Here is an 18,975-nt window from a genome sequence, read left to right on the forward strand (position 1 = left end):
TTATCGGATTAATTTCACTCCCTGCAACAGTGGAGGTGAAATTACTGTAATTTCTCTCCAAAAAGAAAAAATGTATATGTTTTTGTCCAGTTTTTTCTTAATTTCTGCTTTGCGCATGTTGTTGCACATGTAATTGGTTTTTCTTTGACTCCAGTTAATGATTTATCAATTACTAAATTAGTTGAAGATTATATTCAATATTAATCTCATTGATTGTTCCACCCCCTACACTATTGTAAATTAAAATTATTATTTGATTTTAGTTGTAAAACCTAAACCAACTGAATGTTTTAAGCTGTAATAACTGGGCCTTTCACGATTATAAATTTTCCTGGATGATAAATCGTCCCAGACGTTTTTCAATAAGTGATAATATTGTTGTTTTGAGACTATTTTCAAGTAATAATGCAAGAACACATTGTTACAGATCAATAAACTTTAAATTCTGATGAACATACGACACTGGAACCGGAAGACATTTTAAATATCCACAAGAAATAAAACAGAAAAAATAAATAAAATGAATTAAGTCTCTGCAAACAAAACAGTCCTTCAAAATAAAGCTCAGTTGAGACCAAATCACCAAACTGAAGACTTTGATATCCAGTTCTGATAAATTATGCAAGTCAACGTTATTGAATTTGTTTTAATTTATCATGTGGTTAATTGATTTATTGACTATTATGACAGGCCTAGTTATAACTTAATAGTAATTTCTGTTCTGCCTGTCACTGTAACAAATTTTGCTGAGCGATTAATTGTCTCAAACATTATTGCGATAAACGATAATATTGCTTGAAGACCATTTAAACTGATGTAATGGTAATGACATAATAATGCAAGTTCATCCTGCCAAAAAATAAAAACACTTTATTTTCAAAAGAACAATTAAAGCTGGAACTGTTAAACAAAACGACCAAAAATAAATAACTCAGTCTCCGTTAACAAAAAATGTACTTGAGTAAAAACTAAACATAAAACCAAAGTGGAAATAAAAACTACATTCAACCAAAAGTGTGCAGATTATGAAGTCTGTTTACTATGTTGCCGTTCAATAATCAATAGATTTAGATGGAGAAGACGGCCTGGGGCAATAGTTCACTCCTCCATTAAGGAAACGAGGAAGGCCTTTTTCATCCTGAGTCATCAACAGGAAGAGAAAAAGGCAGGAAGAAACGATAAAGCCGGTAAACCAAAATGATAATTTTCATTTATTGTTTATTTCGACGGGCCTTCCTGCCTCCAGTTCAGATCCTGTTTTGGTTTAATTTAATCTCTTCATCCGTCCCGTTTCCTGCTCTTCTTCTCAGGTACCTCTGCGACTTCACCTACTACACGTCTCTGTACCTGAGCCGCGGCCGCTCCGCCTTCCACCACGTGCCTCCTCTGGGAAAGCCTTACAGCGGGGAGGAGCTGGGCGCGCGCTGCAGGCCATCATCAGGGAGATGCTGGAGCTCCTGGACCAGGCGGAGGACCAGATTCACTGCCAGCAGCACATCCACTAAGTGACCTCCCTGCAGCGTCTCCAGCCCGAGGCACACAAGACTAATTGCACTTGACCACAAGTAGCCAAAACTTACTTTTCTTGTTTTTAGTTTTTTTTATTTTTCTTGCTCTTAATTTACTGAACTTTTGAGATTTGGCCATTTTTTAAAATTTTTTATCACTATATATGTTTCTGTTTTACCTTCGTTACTTAATGTCTCCCTGTGGTGAGAAGATAAAACGGGAGTCTGAAGGGAACATTTAAGTTTAAAATCTGATTTTAAAGAGATACACGAGAGCAAGTCGCTGCTTTTGTTTTACATTTGGTCACAAACGGAGATACAAAGAGTCTGTGATGTGACGTTAAATACGATCTAAAAGCCCAAATCTGACTCCTATCAATGCACCTTGTAGGGTTAGGGTTACTGTAGGAGACACATCTGGGAATCTGTAGCATCAGATCGAGATTTTTTTGCTTTTTTTATGTTCAATTGCTAAATATCTAGAAGATGTCCATGTACAAAACACAACATGGTTTAAGTAGAAATGTTTAGCTGTAAGCTTCTTTCTCCGTTTCACCTTTTGTGTCCTGAACTCATCCATCTTCTTTCCTTTTTGGTGTTGAATTGTTTCCGAGTCGGTTTTCTTTATAATAAGTTGTGAATTTGCCTTCCTTTACAAAGGTTATTTAAATCAGGGAACGGGTTGGTTCCGGCTCATACTTCCCCAGTTTGTTGGCCCAGTTCTGACAGAAATAAATAAATCTGCCCCGCTGAGATCTGACCCCGGACCGTGCAATGAAACTTTACTGGAAACCTTCTCAAAATTATTGTTACGGCTCCACACCTGTTGACAAAAGGCTCAAGTTTTTAAGTTTCCTGGCAGAATTTAAAAATAAATTATTTCTTTTAAGGTTAGTAAACAAAGAAAATACTGGAAAATGTTTGTTTCTCCCATTTTAGTGTTTCAGATCAGAGGAAAAATCCGAGTCAGAAGAAAATATTTCTTTATTAATTTGAAACTTTCGTGAATAACTGCCGGGCGCGTGGCCCCATCGTGCGTTGGAGCCTCGTAACTGCAACTTAAAGCAAGGTTTACTGTTGCTAGGCAACACACAGCTCGTCAACTAAAGAAAGAGGGTCCCTGCACTGCTACGCTATTTCCAACTATGGCCGGTGGTAGGCAGGAAAAGGACCTCGTTCATCTAAACGCTATTCACGTTGAGAATGTAAAAAAAGAGCGGCGATATCAAAAACTCCACACCGAGTTCAGCATCAACCCTTACAGGAAGTGTAAGTTGTCTGTTTTTCCCCCCTTTGAATTCTACAAAACAAGTAAAGCATGAGCACACACTGCAACATTATTTACTGTGAACTTGTAAATAGTACAAACAATTAAAAAAATTAAGTTTCGAGTTCTAAAAACAAAGAACTATGTCACAAATACGTTTAAAAGCACTGCACAGGAAAAAAATGCGAAGGCTTATTAGGGCTGTATAAAAAGGGAGTACATTTCCGCCAGGAACGATATTAACCTCAGACATTTTCTAGAAAAACTTTCTGAGATCCAAAAGTCAAAGATTTGCGAGAAAAAACCAACTGAGATTAATGTCAAATTCTTTAAGTTATTTTTTGTTTTTAGAGGAATCTACTCCTCGTTTTTTCTGCAATGACTCTAAATAGACACCGTGAAAAATTAACCTTATATTCATTATTGACTTTACTACTATGGCATTTGTTTTTAGATAATTAGATGGATAAAACTATCCCTTATAGTTCCTTTATAGAAGAATAAAGTTAAGTGACACTATATAGTTTAATTTAATGTCAAAGACATCATGTAACAATAACTTCAGTTACAACAATGAAACAGCTCCAATTTTTACCATATCAAAAAATAAATTATAGATGTTTAAAAACAATAAGGTGAAAGGTCATTGCCTTAATACTTGTCAAATGTTTTCAACAGATTAAATCATTGAACTACTGAAAACATTTGACAACCAACAGAAAAGTATAAGCCTGAAATTTAATGCAAAATGAGTCAACTGAAACTTCAAATTCAGTTAAACAATTTGATACTATGGATTTAAAAATAATTTTTGAAACATTTGCTGCAATGAAGTTTACAAATAAGAACAGAGTCAAATGATTACTCACTTTTGTCTGAGTGGAAGTGTTTTTCTTCCAATGTTTCGCTATGCTGAGTGCATTTATATTTACATACATTCAACTATTTGATTCAAAATTTGATTTTGCATGAACCTCTGTCTTGTAGTGCATGTCATCCCTGACAAACCTATGTGCAGGAAACCACCAGAATCACTGTCAGAGGACAGTAAGTTCACTTAGACTAAAGAGAAAATATTTGTTCTAAATTTAAAACTCTTCAGTGTCACTGCATGTTTATTTATTTATTTATTTTTTTGCAGCAACTTATATTGACTCCTACCGAAGGGTCCGCATGGCACCGGCATTAAAGTATCCCAGGCCCATCACTGAAAGTCAAGAGATTGGATGGTTTGCCAGTGAACTGGTGAGGAGTAACAGGTTTTAAGGATATAATGAAAGTCCAGTGTACACACACCAGAGTTGGTTGAGCCTCTTTTTGTTTGAATATTGTGTGGCATGGGAATTAGCTGCAGCTATGTTAAAGCGTTATGGAGTCCAGGTTACTTTCATGCCGACCTTTAAATGCCCTGCATTGTTGCCTCTAGTGTCTCATCTTCCTCTTCAAATTACCCCATGGGTTTTCAATGGGCTTGATAGCCATTGAAGCACAGCGATATCTATGAACAATGTATTGGTACCTTCAGCAGTAAGGGAATGTAAAAGTCCTGCTGAAAATCAGCATTATCACTATAAATTATGACTGCAGAAAGAGCATGAAGCGCTGTCAAATTTTTTACACTACAGCTTCTCTGACTTGATTTTACAAGACACAGCAGACAAACCGCAGCAGATGATACGGCTCCCAAATCAGAAACAGAATACTGAATGTATTTGTATTATTAAAAATAAAACAAATCTCCAAGTGTTACTCAAAACTCTAATTGTGCTGTCTTTCCCACTAGCCTCCACAAGACCGTCAAGACCCAAGATTCAACTTCCCACGACGTAAGACAGATATCACTCAACTTGCTGTTTTTGTGAAAAAGCGTAGCGATTAAACCATAAGAACAGACCTGTTGTGTTCATCATTAAAACATTCCTTTTTTATTTGCATATTTGTGGTTTACTCTCAAAGTAAACCTCAAATCTATACAAAACACATTACATACTAATGAATGGGCAAAGGCAAAACTGACAGCAGCTTGGTAATAAAAGGTCATGCCACATAGGAGAATTTATTCAATCCAGGGCCATGTTCAGAAAAACACACACAAAAAAAACACAGCATCCCAAAGTCAGAATACATGGTATCCATTAGACTGCACTGCAGCTGGAGCAGATACTGACATGTGGTCTCCAAAAAAGGCTTTAAGACCATCATTCGATGACCAATAAAAGATGACTTGAAAAGGCCTGGAGTAAAACGACTGTATTTCAGCCAAGTCTGCAGTTTACCTCTGTCTGAACAGGATCCATCTTAAAGTGTGTGTTCTAAAAGGGTTTTATGGTGTTCCAACATCTACACACGATTCCATGTCTAATAACATTGTATAAAATATATACATGTAGTCCAAATTACATTGTCCTGCTCAATCCTGCCCAAGAAATGAGGTCCAAATCCTGTCTGGTTTATGAGCGACCCTTCATCTTCCTGCGGACAGACTTGCCTGGACGTTTCTGAAAATCCAAATGGAAAAATTTAGGAGATTTTTTACAAAATGTTTGCCCCAATATATATGTTGTTTTTATGTGCATTTGACTCACATTTTTATTTTTATTCCCTCCTTTGCCTTTCCTCGCTCCCTTGTCGTGAGCCATTTTGGCTCGGAAACCGGAAACGTCGTTGAAGCTCTCCTTGGTGTTCCACTTCTTCCCGCTCTTTTTACCCCCAAAGCCAAACTTTTGATCCTTGTATTTTCGCTTAGCATTAGGGCTGTCACAAGACACAAACAAAATAAGTTGAGGCTTTAATAAAAATAAAAAGAAAGACGTATGCAGCTTTAAAAAAAAAAAAAAACATGGAGAAAATAAATACCCCTTTTTGGCTAAAGCTTTCTTTGACCCATCAGACGAATTCTTAGATGTTTTCTGGTCTCCTTCCAAGAAATCCAGTTTGTCAGTCATTCCTACAAGGCAAAAAAAATTTAGAGAGAAAATTAAACCCATAAAAGACTCACTACATCTACGCTACTATAAAAAAAGCCATAAAAAAAAAATACAGATGTAAAAATCCCACCTTTCTGGTATTTCTTTACTGCTGACATCATAGCCTTCTTCTCTTTCTGTCTCTTCTGAATCACCTCTGTTTGGACCTGACATCCAATCAGATTCCAGATAGTTGCTCTTGTTAAACTGGAAAATGTGTCTTTAAAATTTTGTGAAAGAAAGGCACAAACAAACAAACAAACAAACCTTTTTCCCAAACTTCCTCTGCTCACGCAGCTTTTTGGCTTTTTCAGACCTTTCCAGGATCATCTGCTTTGTGATCAACTTTTGCCTTATCTAAAGAAAAAAATCATGTGCACTTAAATAATTTCTGATAAAACATCAGCAGACCTGTGTAAGTTTTGTTTTTAAAGTGTGGAAAATTAAAGTCTAAACGATGCAATTTTTCTTTGTTAATTTTGTATTTTGAACAGCAATGATCAAAGTGAATGCAAAAATTACTAGTATAAACAATGCAGCTTTACAAGGGGACAGGCATTTGTGAAAGATGAACAATTTACCTTCTGCATTTGCTGATCTGACTTGGCCATCTCTGCAAAATAATCATCCGGCCTCTTAGTGGCTATACTGTGCGCTTTGAGGAGAGGCAGGGCCTCCAGGACTGTAGCCTGACCTTGCCGGTAGCTGGAGTTTAACACAGATTGTGTCAAGCAATTAGAAATCATTGGCAAACTGAATAATAAATCACAGTAAATAATTGTCAACATACATATAGGCCATTAATAGTCTGTTTTTGTTTTTTTCTTCACAGTTTTTTTTCTTCTCACTATTAGATATGAACCAAGAATAGCTGGTGTCTGGAATCAAATGATTTTTTACCATCGGCATAGACAAAATCTCAATTATTCAATGTCTTTCCCCAATCAGTGAACCATCGTAAGCATAACCAGGTGATAACACTCTTCAGTGTGGACACAGTTACTGAGTGAAGTTAAGTTTTTCAGTATCTGTGAGGTATTTCACAATAAGGTTAGATGAAACCTAACAAGGTAAGAAGCTATTTAAATGAAGTTAAATAAATAAAAATTCTAAAGGCAGCATGGCAAAGTTGCTAAGTTTCATCATTCCGACTTGTTAAAATGAAAACTAGGATTTCTCTGTTTTTGTAAACAGCTGCTTTTAAGACTTTTATCTCACACACTCGGTGTGATCTGTGACCTGTCATGTCACAGATCGTGACAGGATGGCTAGAAAAAAAATATTCTGAAGGCTGTTCTTGTTTCTTGTAGCTCCAAAGAAACAAATCTTAACCAGATAAACTAGTATATGTCACAGAAGAAGAAAAGACAACAGGGGAAGTTGAGGTAAACTTATTTTTTCTGAATTCTAACAAGCAACTACTTACAAGAACATTTCTCTTTGGAAATCATCATCTGCATCGAGTTCTCCGTTGGTCTCAGCATGAATTTTCACTTCAGTTTTAGAGACGACATCTTCAGCTGGCAGATTGGTCATGTCTAACCTCTCCACCCAAGGTAGGTCTTTGCGAAAATCAGCAAGGCACTGTTTCAACCCCTCCTGCAAAAGAAATACAGAGCACAGATTAAGAGGTCACATTAAAAGCTTCCAACAGTTTAAATGTGATTTAGAGGTATTCTTAACTCCTGTGGATATAAATTACTCACCACATTGTTGACAAGCTTCTTATTCTTCTCCACCAGAACGTTCATCCCAGGTTTTAGTAGCCCCTTCGAGAAAGCTTCCTGAAGCTTGTAAGGGCACATAAAGAGTTTATGTAACTAAACAGTAAAAGTGTAAATATCCACAAATTGTATAATTTTCAACAAATATTGTGTAATCATTTTAAAACAACACTTTCTCTTTCAGATATTAAAGTTAAAGTCTTAAATACTACAATTTATATTATGTTTTACATTCTTCATAAAAAACTCCAGGCAGAGCACATAAAACTCAGTCCATCTGTGGCATTTTTTCTGTAGATATTCCACTCACATCAATAAATCTCAAACGTTTCCACATTTAGTCAAAACACAGTTTTATTTTGCAAGTAACAGATTATTTTTTATTAAATACTTAAAAAGCAGTTTAGTGTAGTGAGACAATTGTGTTTATCATTGGCATTACTATTTTCCATAATATCTCATTAATACACAAAGACTATTTTGTGTGTAATGAAAAGGGGAGTATAGCACTTTCCATGGACATTTAAATGGATATTGTTGTGCTCTCTTCATCTTAGGTGGTTGATTAAACTGTGCAAAATAATAATCAAACTTTTGTGGCCCCAGAATCATTTTAATTTGACATTTTAGGTCCCCATGGTAAAAAATTTGGACGACACCGCTTTAAACTCAAGACTTTCTGAATTAACTCAAAGGCGACAATAAATAAACATAACTCAATTTACACTCAATGCCAAACAGAAAAAAAAATGACGGAAATGAAAATGTTGTAACAAACATTCTAACTCAGACCGTGGCATTTTAATATTAGATACATGATGTTTTTGAAGCCAAATGTTTTGTATTTGTTTTTAAAAACAAATACACAAACACCAGTCCGAGTATCATTCGCTGCAAATAGCACAACACATTCTTGCGTTTGTAGTGCTGCTCAGCTAATTAGCACCTTTGATGCTAACATAAAACCTACCTCTCCATCCGATAATTCACTGGCTTCATCCTCTGAACTCTGATCGTGCAACGAGTCCTCTTCTGCTGACTCCATAGTAAAACTGTGGAGACCAATAAGATCAAAAATGTGTTCCTAGTTGTGCAAAAACGTGAAATTATCTGGCGACGATACAACGTAGCAAAGCCACTCACATGCTTGAAGTAGCTCGCGTGGGGAGGAAGTGAAGGGAAGCCGACCGGAAGCACGTGGTAGAACAAAAGTTCCTACCCAGGAAAAAGAAATTGAGTCATGTCAGTAAAAGTAAAAACAAAAAGAAAGATTCTCAGATGTCAATATTCTAACTGGTATTAGAATAAAAAATAATAATTTAAAGTAAAATTGGTTCTTCAGAAACGTGACGTTTGACTCAGAATCTATTTACTCGTAAGATTTTAGTTGAAATAAAAAAGAAATACGCATGGGGGCGCTGTTGTGCACATAATATGACATTGGATAAACAGCACTCTTATTGTTGGAAAAGCAAACAAATAAAAAGAAAACTTGCAGTTTTAATCGGAGGTTTAACTAAGCATCTGAGATGTAATGCTCTGGAATAGCTCTAACTACAGTGAATAGAAAATTTGGGGATTGATTAGACTGATAAGAAATCTGATTACATATCCAGCTAAAATTATATTAGACCACTTCTAATGGATTCTACTGTATGTACAATTTTCAATGTGTATGGAATGTATATGTATGTATGTCTTTGTATATGTATAAAATCCTCCATAACTTCACAGTTGTTTATTATATAATCATTCCACACAGAGAATGATTATTCAGTTATTATTCAAGAAAAATATTTGAAAACACTATTGAAATAATTAATACAATTAGGCTGTTTATTTGAAGAGAAGCAGAATAATAAGGAGTCTTTCCATCCATCCTTTTTATTTCAGCGAAATACCAGTTTTACTTCGGCAAAAGACTGGTTTTACTTTTATTTTATTTTGGAGTTGAGGTAAAAGCTGAGTGTGTGCATGCTGAATGCAAATGTACTCCTGCCAGGAGCATGAAAGTGACTTGGTCTTACTCCAAATGCCACTTTAAAGGGAATCATCTCAAGTGGTCAAGCAAGAATATTAACTCAACTGCTCCGCTGAATCCTGACTTGAATAACAGTAAGAATACATCAAAATGGTGTGTAAAAAAATTTGCTTAATATAATATCCCAAAACATTTACTCATTTTTGACAAATTGACAATAACGGCACATTTAGTTAACTTTTTAGTTTTGTAATTCACAATTCAGTCTAGTGACATTTCCAGCAACAATGTGAGAAGGTATTCAGATAATTCCCTCATGAATACTGTCACGAGATCAATCAAGACAGAAAAATGGGAGGTACAATGAAAACAAATACTTAATGAAAACACTTTCACACTTTGAACATTTGAACTTGTGGATAGCATACCTCCCAAGAGATTTTACCAATTAATATCATTCACTATACATTTAAAAAATATATATTTTAGATAGCCTACATTTAAAAGATGATCTAAATACATGCACACTTCTACAGATTATCCGCTACTACTATTGAAGCACTGAAACATGATTCCATGTTTTTAATCTGTTTATTGTGACAGCGACTCCACTGTTTTAAAAGTTGCATTTAAGCTTAACAACATACTTTTTTATTATCTAATACATGAAATGAGCTAAAAGAATAATAACAGAGAAAGAGATTATTAAGGAATGTAGATCATATTATTTAGACATGTAAACGTTTTAAGAACCTTTTCTTTGGTATTTTAATGAGACATTTGGGATGGATTAGAATATGCAAATTTTGTACTTCAGAGGATCTTTTATCACTGATACAGGATACACACTAGACGCTGCAGATAAACAATCCAGGACCTCTGATGCTCATTTGAGATTTTACACACCTCTCAGTTCCTTTTCCTTTTTGCGTTCAAAGGAGAACTCTCTTAGACTCTAGACACTCCCAGCCTTTTTTTGTCTGGTCAAAATTGATGTTGATGATTTGTGCTTTATCCCCTTAATTCCGGCACTCTATGCGTGAGGAGCTTTTTGAGACACCTTCAAAAGGAAAAATACCACAATTTCCATTTCTGTCATTATATTCGCTGAAGTCAGACAAAAACGCCGTCACCTGAATTCACATCTGACTGTCACTACTTATCACAGAATGACTGGCTGCTTCCTGACAGGAGATTGAAAGGAAGCTGCATTCGCTCAGAGGAGTTTTTGTGTATTCACAATGACTTTTGGACAGAGAAATAGATGACAGCAGGCTGAAGACTTCTGAAGTCTTTACTTTGCTACTTCTCAAATTGTTTGACTTAATTATCCTTCTCTGAGAAAAGAACAGTAGTACTACATCATTAATTCTGCCAGCGGCTAATATCATTTTTTGTTTATTGTATTTAACCTTGATTTTACCAGACAAAATATCTGAGAATCAGTTCTCTTTCATGTCAATTTTACCAAAATTATATCATTCTAATTTAAAATACAAAGTTATGTTTCTACCAAAGCTTTTATACTTCAAAGAAACAACTGCCATATTATTTTACACATGTATCCAGAATGAAATATTTCCAGCAGTTACTTAATGTAACATGTACAGTATGATACAAATAAGATTGGCTTTTCTGTTTGTTTTGTTTTTTTATTGCAGTTCTTGTCCATAATAAAACAACAGTGAGATAAGCACAGAAAATGTAGAACAGGCTACTATTTGCTTTATCACACCAGCATTAAATGAGTTCTGACTGTCATGTTCACTAAAACTGCAGACCAAACTTCATTTCCGTGATAATTCAGAAATGTAGTTTGGAGAAAAGAAACAATGAGCACTTCTGTGCATTTTAATCAATTACTGGAGTAAATCAAATTGTAACCATAAACCTTGTATCAAGGAAGAGGATGGCAAAGTAAACACTGGCACTGATGTTTTCTCATTGAGTAGAAACCACAACATAGAAAGCAATGTCAGATTTTATGTCCCACATAAATCAGATCTATCTGTTGATATAATATATAAAAACTGTGATATGACATGAATTAAAAGTGTCTAAAGGTGACTTTTTCTTATCTGTTGTCATCCTTTTGAGGGAGTTCCCGCTGAATTATCAAACGGCCCTGATGTGCTGTGTTTATTTCCCTGGGCTTTGTATTCTTCGTTTTCTGTGATAAAATAGTGTGCTGACCCAGAAAACAGCTCCACATCCTGTAATGATGTGGAGCTGTAATGATCCTGTAATGATTACACATCATTACAGGATGTGTAATGAGAAGGTCAGGCTAACCTTAACTATTCATTCAATTTTTCACAACAATCAATAACACTTTATCTGCCACTTCTGTTGACAATTAGTCACAGGTGGACAAAGAAGAGGTACACCTATTTTAGTTGAAATCCTGTTTCTTATTATATGCTCTTGTCAGTATATATGCAGGAAATTTTTAAGAAGAAAAAAAAAAGCTGTCTAAATGTGTGTAATATAAAAATGCATATGTTGTCATGTATGGTTTTCCTCTCTTGAATTAAATGCAGGTATGCCCTGCAAATATTTCTGCAGTGTTTATTTTCTCCATACAGCTACTGATTATGCTCATCTGTAATATGACTTGTAATATATATATAAAAGCTGGCGTGAAGCATCAGACTGCGTGGCTTTCTGTCAGGGGAGTGCTCAACCCTCAAACCAATTAGTGTGTGTACTCCCTTATGCTTAGTTTTATTGTCCAACTCAGTAACTGCAGCCTATGTCTTTCTTAACTCACCACCTCATGTGATCTGCCATCTCTCTGTGTAAATAAAATAAAATAAACGTTCTGCTATTCTAGTAAATAATTAAAATAAAGTTCACTAAATGTAACTCTCTGATGTTGTGAGAATGTTATGTTCTCACTCTGAACAACTTAGACTTTTCAACTGAGAGGTAAATCCTTCTACTCTTCTTTATAAAATGATTCTTACCCTTTATTTTTGACAAATTACAACACAAATTTTAATATATTCATTCATTTAATTTATTTTATACAATCGAGCAACATAAATTAATTAATAATTGTAATGTAAAAGAAAAATAGCTCGTTTTTAGCTTTGTTTTACTAACAAAAAGGCTTAACATTAAACTTGAGCTGAGCACCTTCTTTCACCTTTTTGCCTTGTCCTGTAAAGAAAAACATTTTTATACGTTTAATATGTTCAAACTTTTAATCAACTTTATCTCTGAGCTGTTTGGTTTGTCCCTGGGTGTTTGTTCAGCTGCATTATCCCACTTTCTGAATAAAGTTGACTGCATTCAGAAGGCTTTTCTTTATTTAGGAATGTAACAGAAAAGGAGACTAACACTTTTTGCTATTTTATTTTTAGGAAAAATCGTGTTTCCATTTTAGATATTCACTATCAAATTATTTTGTATTTTCATGCTATAACTAGACACAGGGTAACTCCTATGGTGACTTCTCAGATGTGGATTTATGAAAGGTGCAGGTCTGGCAGGTTCATACATAAACATGTCCTGAGGTAGTGAGTGAAGAGAAACTGTAGACACTGTTCATTTCTGGTTATTAATACGTAAATTCAATTTCTGGGTTTCATTCCAGTGGTCTGCCAACGGTCTCTTATCAAACACTTAAAGGAACCTTCCTCACCTTCTTGTTTGCTTTCATTACTTCTAGCCTCCTCCCAGCTGCCACTTACTCCCTCATTCCTCCACTTCTGGGTTCCTCCTCCATTCTGACACTGATTAGAAGAGAAGAGACAAATTAATCTGGGAGCACCAGGTTGCCAGTTTTCTCTTACGAAGGACATTCACTGAATTTTTATTGAAGATGCAACGTCAGCTTCTATCACAGCTAAGGGGCTGGATATGTGTGTGTGCATGTGTGTGCGTGTGTGGGGTTGTGTGTCTCATACATAATCACCTTATTATATGGCTGTGAATGGAATAGAGAATTGATCTGATTAAAGGTTGAATAAGAAGAAAATGTGAGGGGAGAGGCCTGGTGTGTGGAGCAGCTCTGAGTTAAACATGATGTCACAAGGAGAAGGAAATTAAAGAAAGAAGAGGGTGAAAAGAATAGTATAGACAGAAGTGGAGAATGGAGGATAAAATGGGTAGAGAACAGATATGAAGTTAGACCAGAAAGAAGAACCTGACAGGGAAAGGCAGAGATGAAAAGAGGAAAATGTATTTGAGTAAACTTGTTCCGTCAGTGAAGTAGTTTTTAAGCAAAATTAAAATGTGTAAAAATTTCCAAAACTGTTCTAAATGTTATACTTTGTCACTTACTTTACATAAATACATTTTTAGATTGTACTTTATATGTATTCCTGTCTTCATAATCAACAGAAGGCAGATGGACGCTCTCACTGAGCCCAGGTCTTGTTCTGTTGGAGGTTCCTGAAAAATGTTTCTCTGTGTCCTGAGGACTTGCATGCCAGTAACTGTGCAGTCAGCTGGACTATATTAGCAAGGTAAAAACTAACTCTTTTGAGATACAGGGTAAGCCATATTCCGTTTTGAAATGGATTTGGATTTGTAATTGGATCAGAATCGGATTGGATGTTATGGAATGAATTGGAGAAATATTAGTCTTGTGAAGTATCTTGTGATGAAGTGGGGGGGTTAAGCGAGCCATTGTACAAGTACCACTGGGGTTCATCTGCTATAGTTTAAAAAATGTTTGAAATGTTTTCTTACTTTATGTAAATTAATAAAAACTATGAACACAACCTTTTGTATTCTCATCTTATTATTACAAGACAACAAAATGTATTTTATGATGACGTAAGATAACTAAAGCCCTTTCTCCATTGTCTCTCTAGTCAGTTAATGTCTAGATTGGTTCTTTTGGGTGTGTCTCCAGTGGCAGTGTGTCCCTCACTATGTGGGCATGAACATGGGCAGGAACATGGCGGGGAATGCAGTCACGTGGGCAGACAGTGAGCACGCAGGAACTGTGGTCGCACTCCAAAGATGTCACTTTGTACATGTACCCTTGGGCAATCAGTACCTCCAAAATCTCTCGGTATACTTGTTTGTCGCTGTCCAATTGACAAAAAGGTTTAGATCTCTAGGTTTCCCCATCAAATTACTGAAAATGAAAAATGGTCTTGATGTTGTCGATGTAAATTTGCAGGCCAATCAAAGAATCCAGCCTGCTGTCCATCAACCTGGCTACGTCCAGGTTGTATAACCCTTGAAGTGGTTCCAAAAAGAAGAACCTCTTAGTATCTGCAAATGTAGAGGAATCTAGCTGGGGCTGACTGAGGAAGAACAGGTTAAAGCCACACAGAGAAGGGGCTTAAGTGATTGTATAATAATATTTCCCAATATAAAAACAAAGTCACTGCTTCATCAATCTGGAGTGACATTGCTGAGTTACTCCACATTGAGCCACATAAACTAACTGCTCTTTAGTTGCACAGCTCCTCAGTTAAACCATCCCGTTTTCTTACTTAAAAATACTCTGGATTCATCGCACAAATGCTCAAGCTCACAGTCCTGCACCACCCACATCAGCCAGTCAGCAATTCCCTGGGAGGCACGGCACTAGATCATAATTAGAGCCAATCAAAAAAGAAGCGTACAGCCTGTTACTTCCTGCCAGCCGGTCAGTTGGTCCATCTGGCCATGCTCAGGCCGTCTGTGCTCCGCTAACTCTCACACAGCAAGCAGAGAGATTGTTTTTATTTGGGTGGAATATGTTCAAGTCATGTTCTGGCGCAGTTTTAACACATAGCACTACCTGATGCCATTACTAAGCACTTTTAAAATGATTTGCAAGTGCGTGTTTGAGCATGTGTTATGTGTCTGAATCTATGTCCCTGTGTCATATCTCTGTGCTCCCAATCTGTACTTTCACTTTACTTCCAACTGTCCTTTTTTCTTTGTTTTAATTTTCTTTTCACCTCTTTATTTATGCAAACTTATGGCTCTAACTAAAAGCTGTAAGTGTGGAACAGTTAAGAAAACCCAATTGAGCAGCAGAATCCTATTTCAGGCTAATCAGAGTCATAATTAATGGCAGGTGGAAACTCAAGATGACTGAAAGCTGAAAGTCAATCAGAAGGTCCTTCAGCCAAGTGTTTGCTTGCGTAGGCAGTTACATTATTGCAGCTTTCTAAAATCTTTTAAATTCAACCACCAGACAAATATAGTTCAGTTGAATAATGTTGCAATAAATGTCACATAAATGTGACTTTTATTTTGTACTTATTACTTATCCAAGTACATTTTTTTGTTTAAAAAAATCTGACATTTTTACAGGAATATTTATGGAGCCATGATGACGGATCTGTGTATGATGGACACCATGATGGGACTTGCTGGGAGAACCCAGTCAGATGTCCAGTTCATGTCCAGAAAGGCTGTTTTCATTCTTACCAGATTCTTTCCAAAAGCAGTTTTGGATTGTGAAAAGTAATTTTAACTACATTATTTGTAAATTTTAACAATTCTATCCTTGCACCTTTATTTTTCTGATAAGTGGTGTTTATTTTAGTGTTCAATGATGTTCCATTTTCAGGCAGCGTGGAGGAGTGATGGTAGGATATATATGCAAGAATGTTGATTACTTGATAAAAATCAAGAGTACAAACTTGAAACTGTCTACTTTTTTGTCTTTGCTTCTCTTTGCACGACTGTTTTTTTGTATTAATCTGACCTATAAGTTTGTTAATGCTGTAAAAATCCTGTTTTTAGTCATAAAACCATATCCTAAAAGTCGTATTTGCAGAGTTGAACCCTTCTGATATGACTTTAATACTTAAGACATTGACATACTGAAGGACAATAAGGGTCTGAAGGTTCATTTTAGACCTTTCATCAGTCAGATTATCTTTTTCAAAACTCGTAAAATTGACCAATCTGGTTTTGCGTTTTTCTTATTAAAGGAAAGACTTAACATTTTATAATTATCTTGACACAAGTTCACATCTTAGCTGTAATCCTTTATGTAATTATTTTCAAGCCCAATGAGGCAGAAACAGATTTGATTGATATTTACTTTGAAAAGTGTCAAAATAAGAAAACTAATTGGATAAGCAAATAAATGTCTCTTTGGCTTTAATGGGAAGATTTAACATGAGTATTCATATGTGCTTTTTCAAGATTCTCCGCCAACTCATGAATAAATATTTGCTCAGAGTGCAGCAGCTGCTGTTCACGTTGGTCTGCTGTCAGACTGGTTTCCAGCTCTATCTAATTATAATACGTCTGAAAACAGCTGCTTACACTGTAAGCATCTTTACATAATACAATATCAACGGATTTTGAGCTTTTGAAAGAGTTCTTAATGAGAAATATTAGACAGCAAACATTTCAGCAGAAGCACACATCTGAAAGGAGAATTCCTGTTTCATTTTCTCACTGTTGGTAGGGCTTCGTGTTTGATGGGATAAAAATGTGCCTGATATTTCAAGGTTTAATGAGAGAACAAAAGGAAGTAAGACCTGAACAAAAAATCTTCTAAAGCCACAAGAGAATCACATCAAAAAAGATCAAAGAAGGTACAAATAGAAAATAAAGCCTTTTGGTCTTGCTATTCCATCTATTCATGGTCATCCAATTCACTTAGCTGAAAGTCAGTTCACTCTCTTACAAACCACGTAAAACGAGGTAACAAAATTATTTTTGATTAATTACCTACCAGCTTTATGCACACAAACCTTCATAAATCTTGTTAAGGCTAAAAGCAAAACTCTGATTAACTTGTCAGTCCTTTTTTCACCCTAACAGTTTAATTACACTGGAAAAAAGAATGTTTTGTTTTTATATGTGCTAATTAGTTGATGTGAACCTGAGTAGACTTATTATTGTGTCCTTCTTGGCTAACAGAATAGATTTGATGGGTTTAATGATAAACTTTGCCAAAGTTTTGGTTTAATGCAGATAAATACTTTATATAATGAGTTTCCAAATGTACTTTTTGCAAACTGAAATCTAAGAGTATCAAATTATCAAATGAACTGGTCGATTTCTTTAATTTACCAGACTGTACAGGTTAATGTAAGCGTATTAAGGTAACTTGTTTTTGGATTTAATGTCAATTCACTAGGAATTTAATAAATGTGAAATTCACAAAAGTCAAAAATAAATATTTAACATAATAAATATAGACAACTCAAAGAGGTTATGTAAAGCTTCTAAATTGTTATAATAGTAAGTTCAGTATTATCAAGAACAACATAGTGTCATACTAAATTATCACCATGTCATGTGAACAAAATAAATCAGAAAAAAATACATGTGAACAATAAAAAAATAGAATGTTTGTCAAAGCATTCAACAGGATGTTGAATGCTTTGACAAACATTCAACATTCGACAAACATTCAACATTACAGAGGTAATCTGTTTGATTACCTCTCAACAGATGAAGCTATTTGGCTGATCACAAAATAGCAACTCCATGCATTTAGACATCTGAAGGTGATGAAGGCAAACTGTTTAAACCAAACATCACAAGTGGGAAGAAAGTGCGTTTCAGTGACTTTGTAGTTAACATGGTTGTTGATGTCAGACGGACAGATCTGAGTACTTCAGAAACTTCTGATCTTCTGCGATTTTTCATGCACAACCATCTGAACATCATTCCAAATCAGAAAATATGCAGTGAGCGGTGACTGTGTGGACAAACATGTCTCGCTGATGTCAGAAGTCAGAGAAAAATGGGACAACAGATGAAGTAATCCTTTGCACCACAAATTAAGTTTCTGATGTTATTTTGAACCCTGAGGGTGTTGTGAACAAAAACTGTTAATTTAATGCGTGTAAGACAAATGTAAAGCAGTGGTTGTGCAGAAGTCAGTAGGCTTTTGAAATAACCTACAACTAATTAATGCCTTCCTACGCTTTCAAATTGGGATTAAAGACTTCTTGGTCATTTACTCTATAAAAGATTTAGACCTGAACATGAATCTGCTTTGATTCAACTAGATTAATCATCAAGAACAATTGCTTTTGCTATCTATCTATCTATCTATCTATCTATCTATCTATCTATCTATCTATCTATCTATCTATCTATCTATCTATCTATCTATCTATCTATCTATCTATCTATCTATCTATCTATCTATCTATCTATCTATCTATCTATCTATCTATCTATCTATCCATCTATCTATCTATCTATCTATCTATCTATCTATCTATCTATCTATCTATCTATCTATCTATATCTATCTATCTATCTATCTATCTATCTATCTATCTATCTATCTATCTATCTATCCTATCTATCTATCTATCTATCTATCTATCTATCTATCTATCTATCTATCTATCTATCTATCTATCTATCTATCTATCTATCCATCCATCTCATCTATCTATCTATCTATCTATCTATCTATCTATCTATCCTATCCATCCATCTATCTATCTATCTATCTATCTATCTATCTATCCATCCATCTATCTATCTATCTATCCATCTATCCATCTATCCATCCATCTATCCATCCATCCATCTATCTATCTATCCATCCATCTATCTATCCATCTATCTATCTATCTATCCATCCATC

The 18,975-nt window shown here is 35.3% G+C and overlaps 2 protein-coding genes and 1 long non-coding RNA gene across 3 annotated transcripts; 2 read left to right on the plus strand and 1 right to left on the minus strand.

The window, feature by feature from the left end:
• The first annotated feature begins 481 nt into the window (after positions 1 to 481).
• LOC122838496 lies at positions 482 to 1,651 on the plus strand. Its single transcript, XR_006371903.1, has 2 exons — positions 482 to 1,187; positions 1,311 to 1,651. It is a non-coding gene; the product is annotated as an uncharacterized LOC122838496 (long non-coding RNA).
• Positions 1,652 to 2,563: 912 nt separating this feature from the next.
• Positions 2,564 to 4,668, plus strand: fam183a (family with sequence similarity 183 member A). Its single transcript, XM_044129188.1, has 4 exons — positions 2,564 to 2,777; positions 3,763 to 3,822; positions 3,917 to 4,020; positions 4,559 to 4,668. The coding sequence occupies exons 1-4, from the start codon at positions 2,654 to 2,656 to the stop codon at positions 4,652 to 4,654; spliced, it is 384 nt and encodes a 127-aa protein (XP_043985123.1). The 5' UTR covers positions 2,564 to 2,653; the 3' UTR covers positions 4,655 to 4,668.
• A 4-nt stretch (positions 4,669 to 4,672) lies between these two features.
• Positions 4,673 to 8,680, minus strand: ebna1bp2 (EBNA1 binding protein 2). Its single transcript, XM_044129187.1, has 10 exons — positions 8,609 to 8,680; positions 8,436 to 8,517; positions 7,448 to 7,531; positions 7,168 to 7,340; positions 6,323 to 6,446; positions 6,009 to 6,098; positions 5,833 to 5,908; positions 5,632 to 5,722; positions 5,361 to 5,529; positions 4,673 to 5,273 (listed from the first exon to the last, which is right to left on the minus strand). The coding sequence occupies exons 2-10, from the start codon at positions 8,508 to 8,510 to the stop codon at positions 5,226 to 5,228; spliced, it is 930 nt and encodes a 309-aa protein (XP_043985122.1). The 5' UTR covers positions 8,511 to 8,517; positions 8,609 to 8,680; the 3' UTR covers positions 4,673 to 5,225.
• Positions 8,681 to 18,975: the final 10,295 nt, after the last annotated feature.

Source organism: Gambusia affinis, linkage group LG10, assembly GCF_019740435.1.
Source record: "Gambusia affinis linkage group LG10, SWU_Gaff_1.0, whole genome shotgun sequence".
NCBI lineage: Eukaryota > Metazoa > Chordata > Actinopteri > Cyprinodontiformes > Poeciliidae > Gambusia > Gambusia affinis.

Coding starts and splice junctions, on each gene's coding strand:
- fam183a (XM_044129188.1), top strand. CDS start 2,654: ATGGCCGGTGGTAGGCAGGAAAAGGACCTCGTTCATCTAAACGCTATT. Junction 2,778..3,762: donor CATCAACCCTTACAGGAAGT/GTAAGTTGTCTG, acceptor TCTGTCTTGTAG/TGCATGTCATCCCTGACAAA. Junction 4,021..4,558: donor GATGGTTTGCCAGTGAACTG/GTGAGGAGTAAC, acceptor CTTTCCCACTAG/CCTCCACAAGACCGTCAAGA.
- ebna1bp2 (XM_044129187.1), bottom strand. CDS start 8,510: ATGGAGTCAGCAGAAGAGGACTCGTTGCACGATCAGAGTTCAGAGGAT. Junction 6,447..7,167: donor TTCCAAAGAGAAATGTTCTT/GTAAGTAGTTGC, acceptor GTTAAACTCCAG/CTACCGGCAAGGTCAGGCTA. Junction 5,530..5,631: donor AAAGCTTTAGCCAAAAAGGG/GTATTTATTTTC, acceptor GTCTTGTGACAG/CCCTAATGCTAAGCGAAAAT.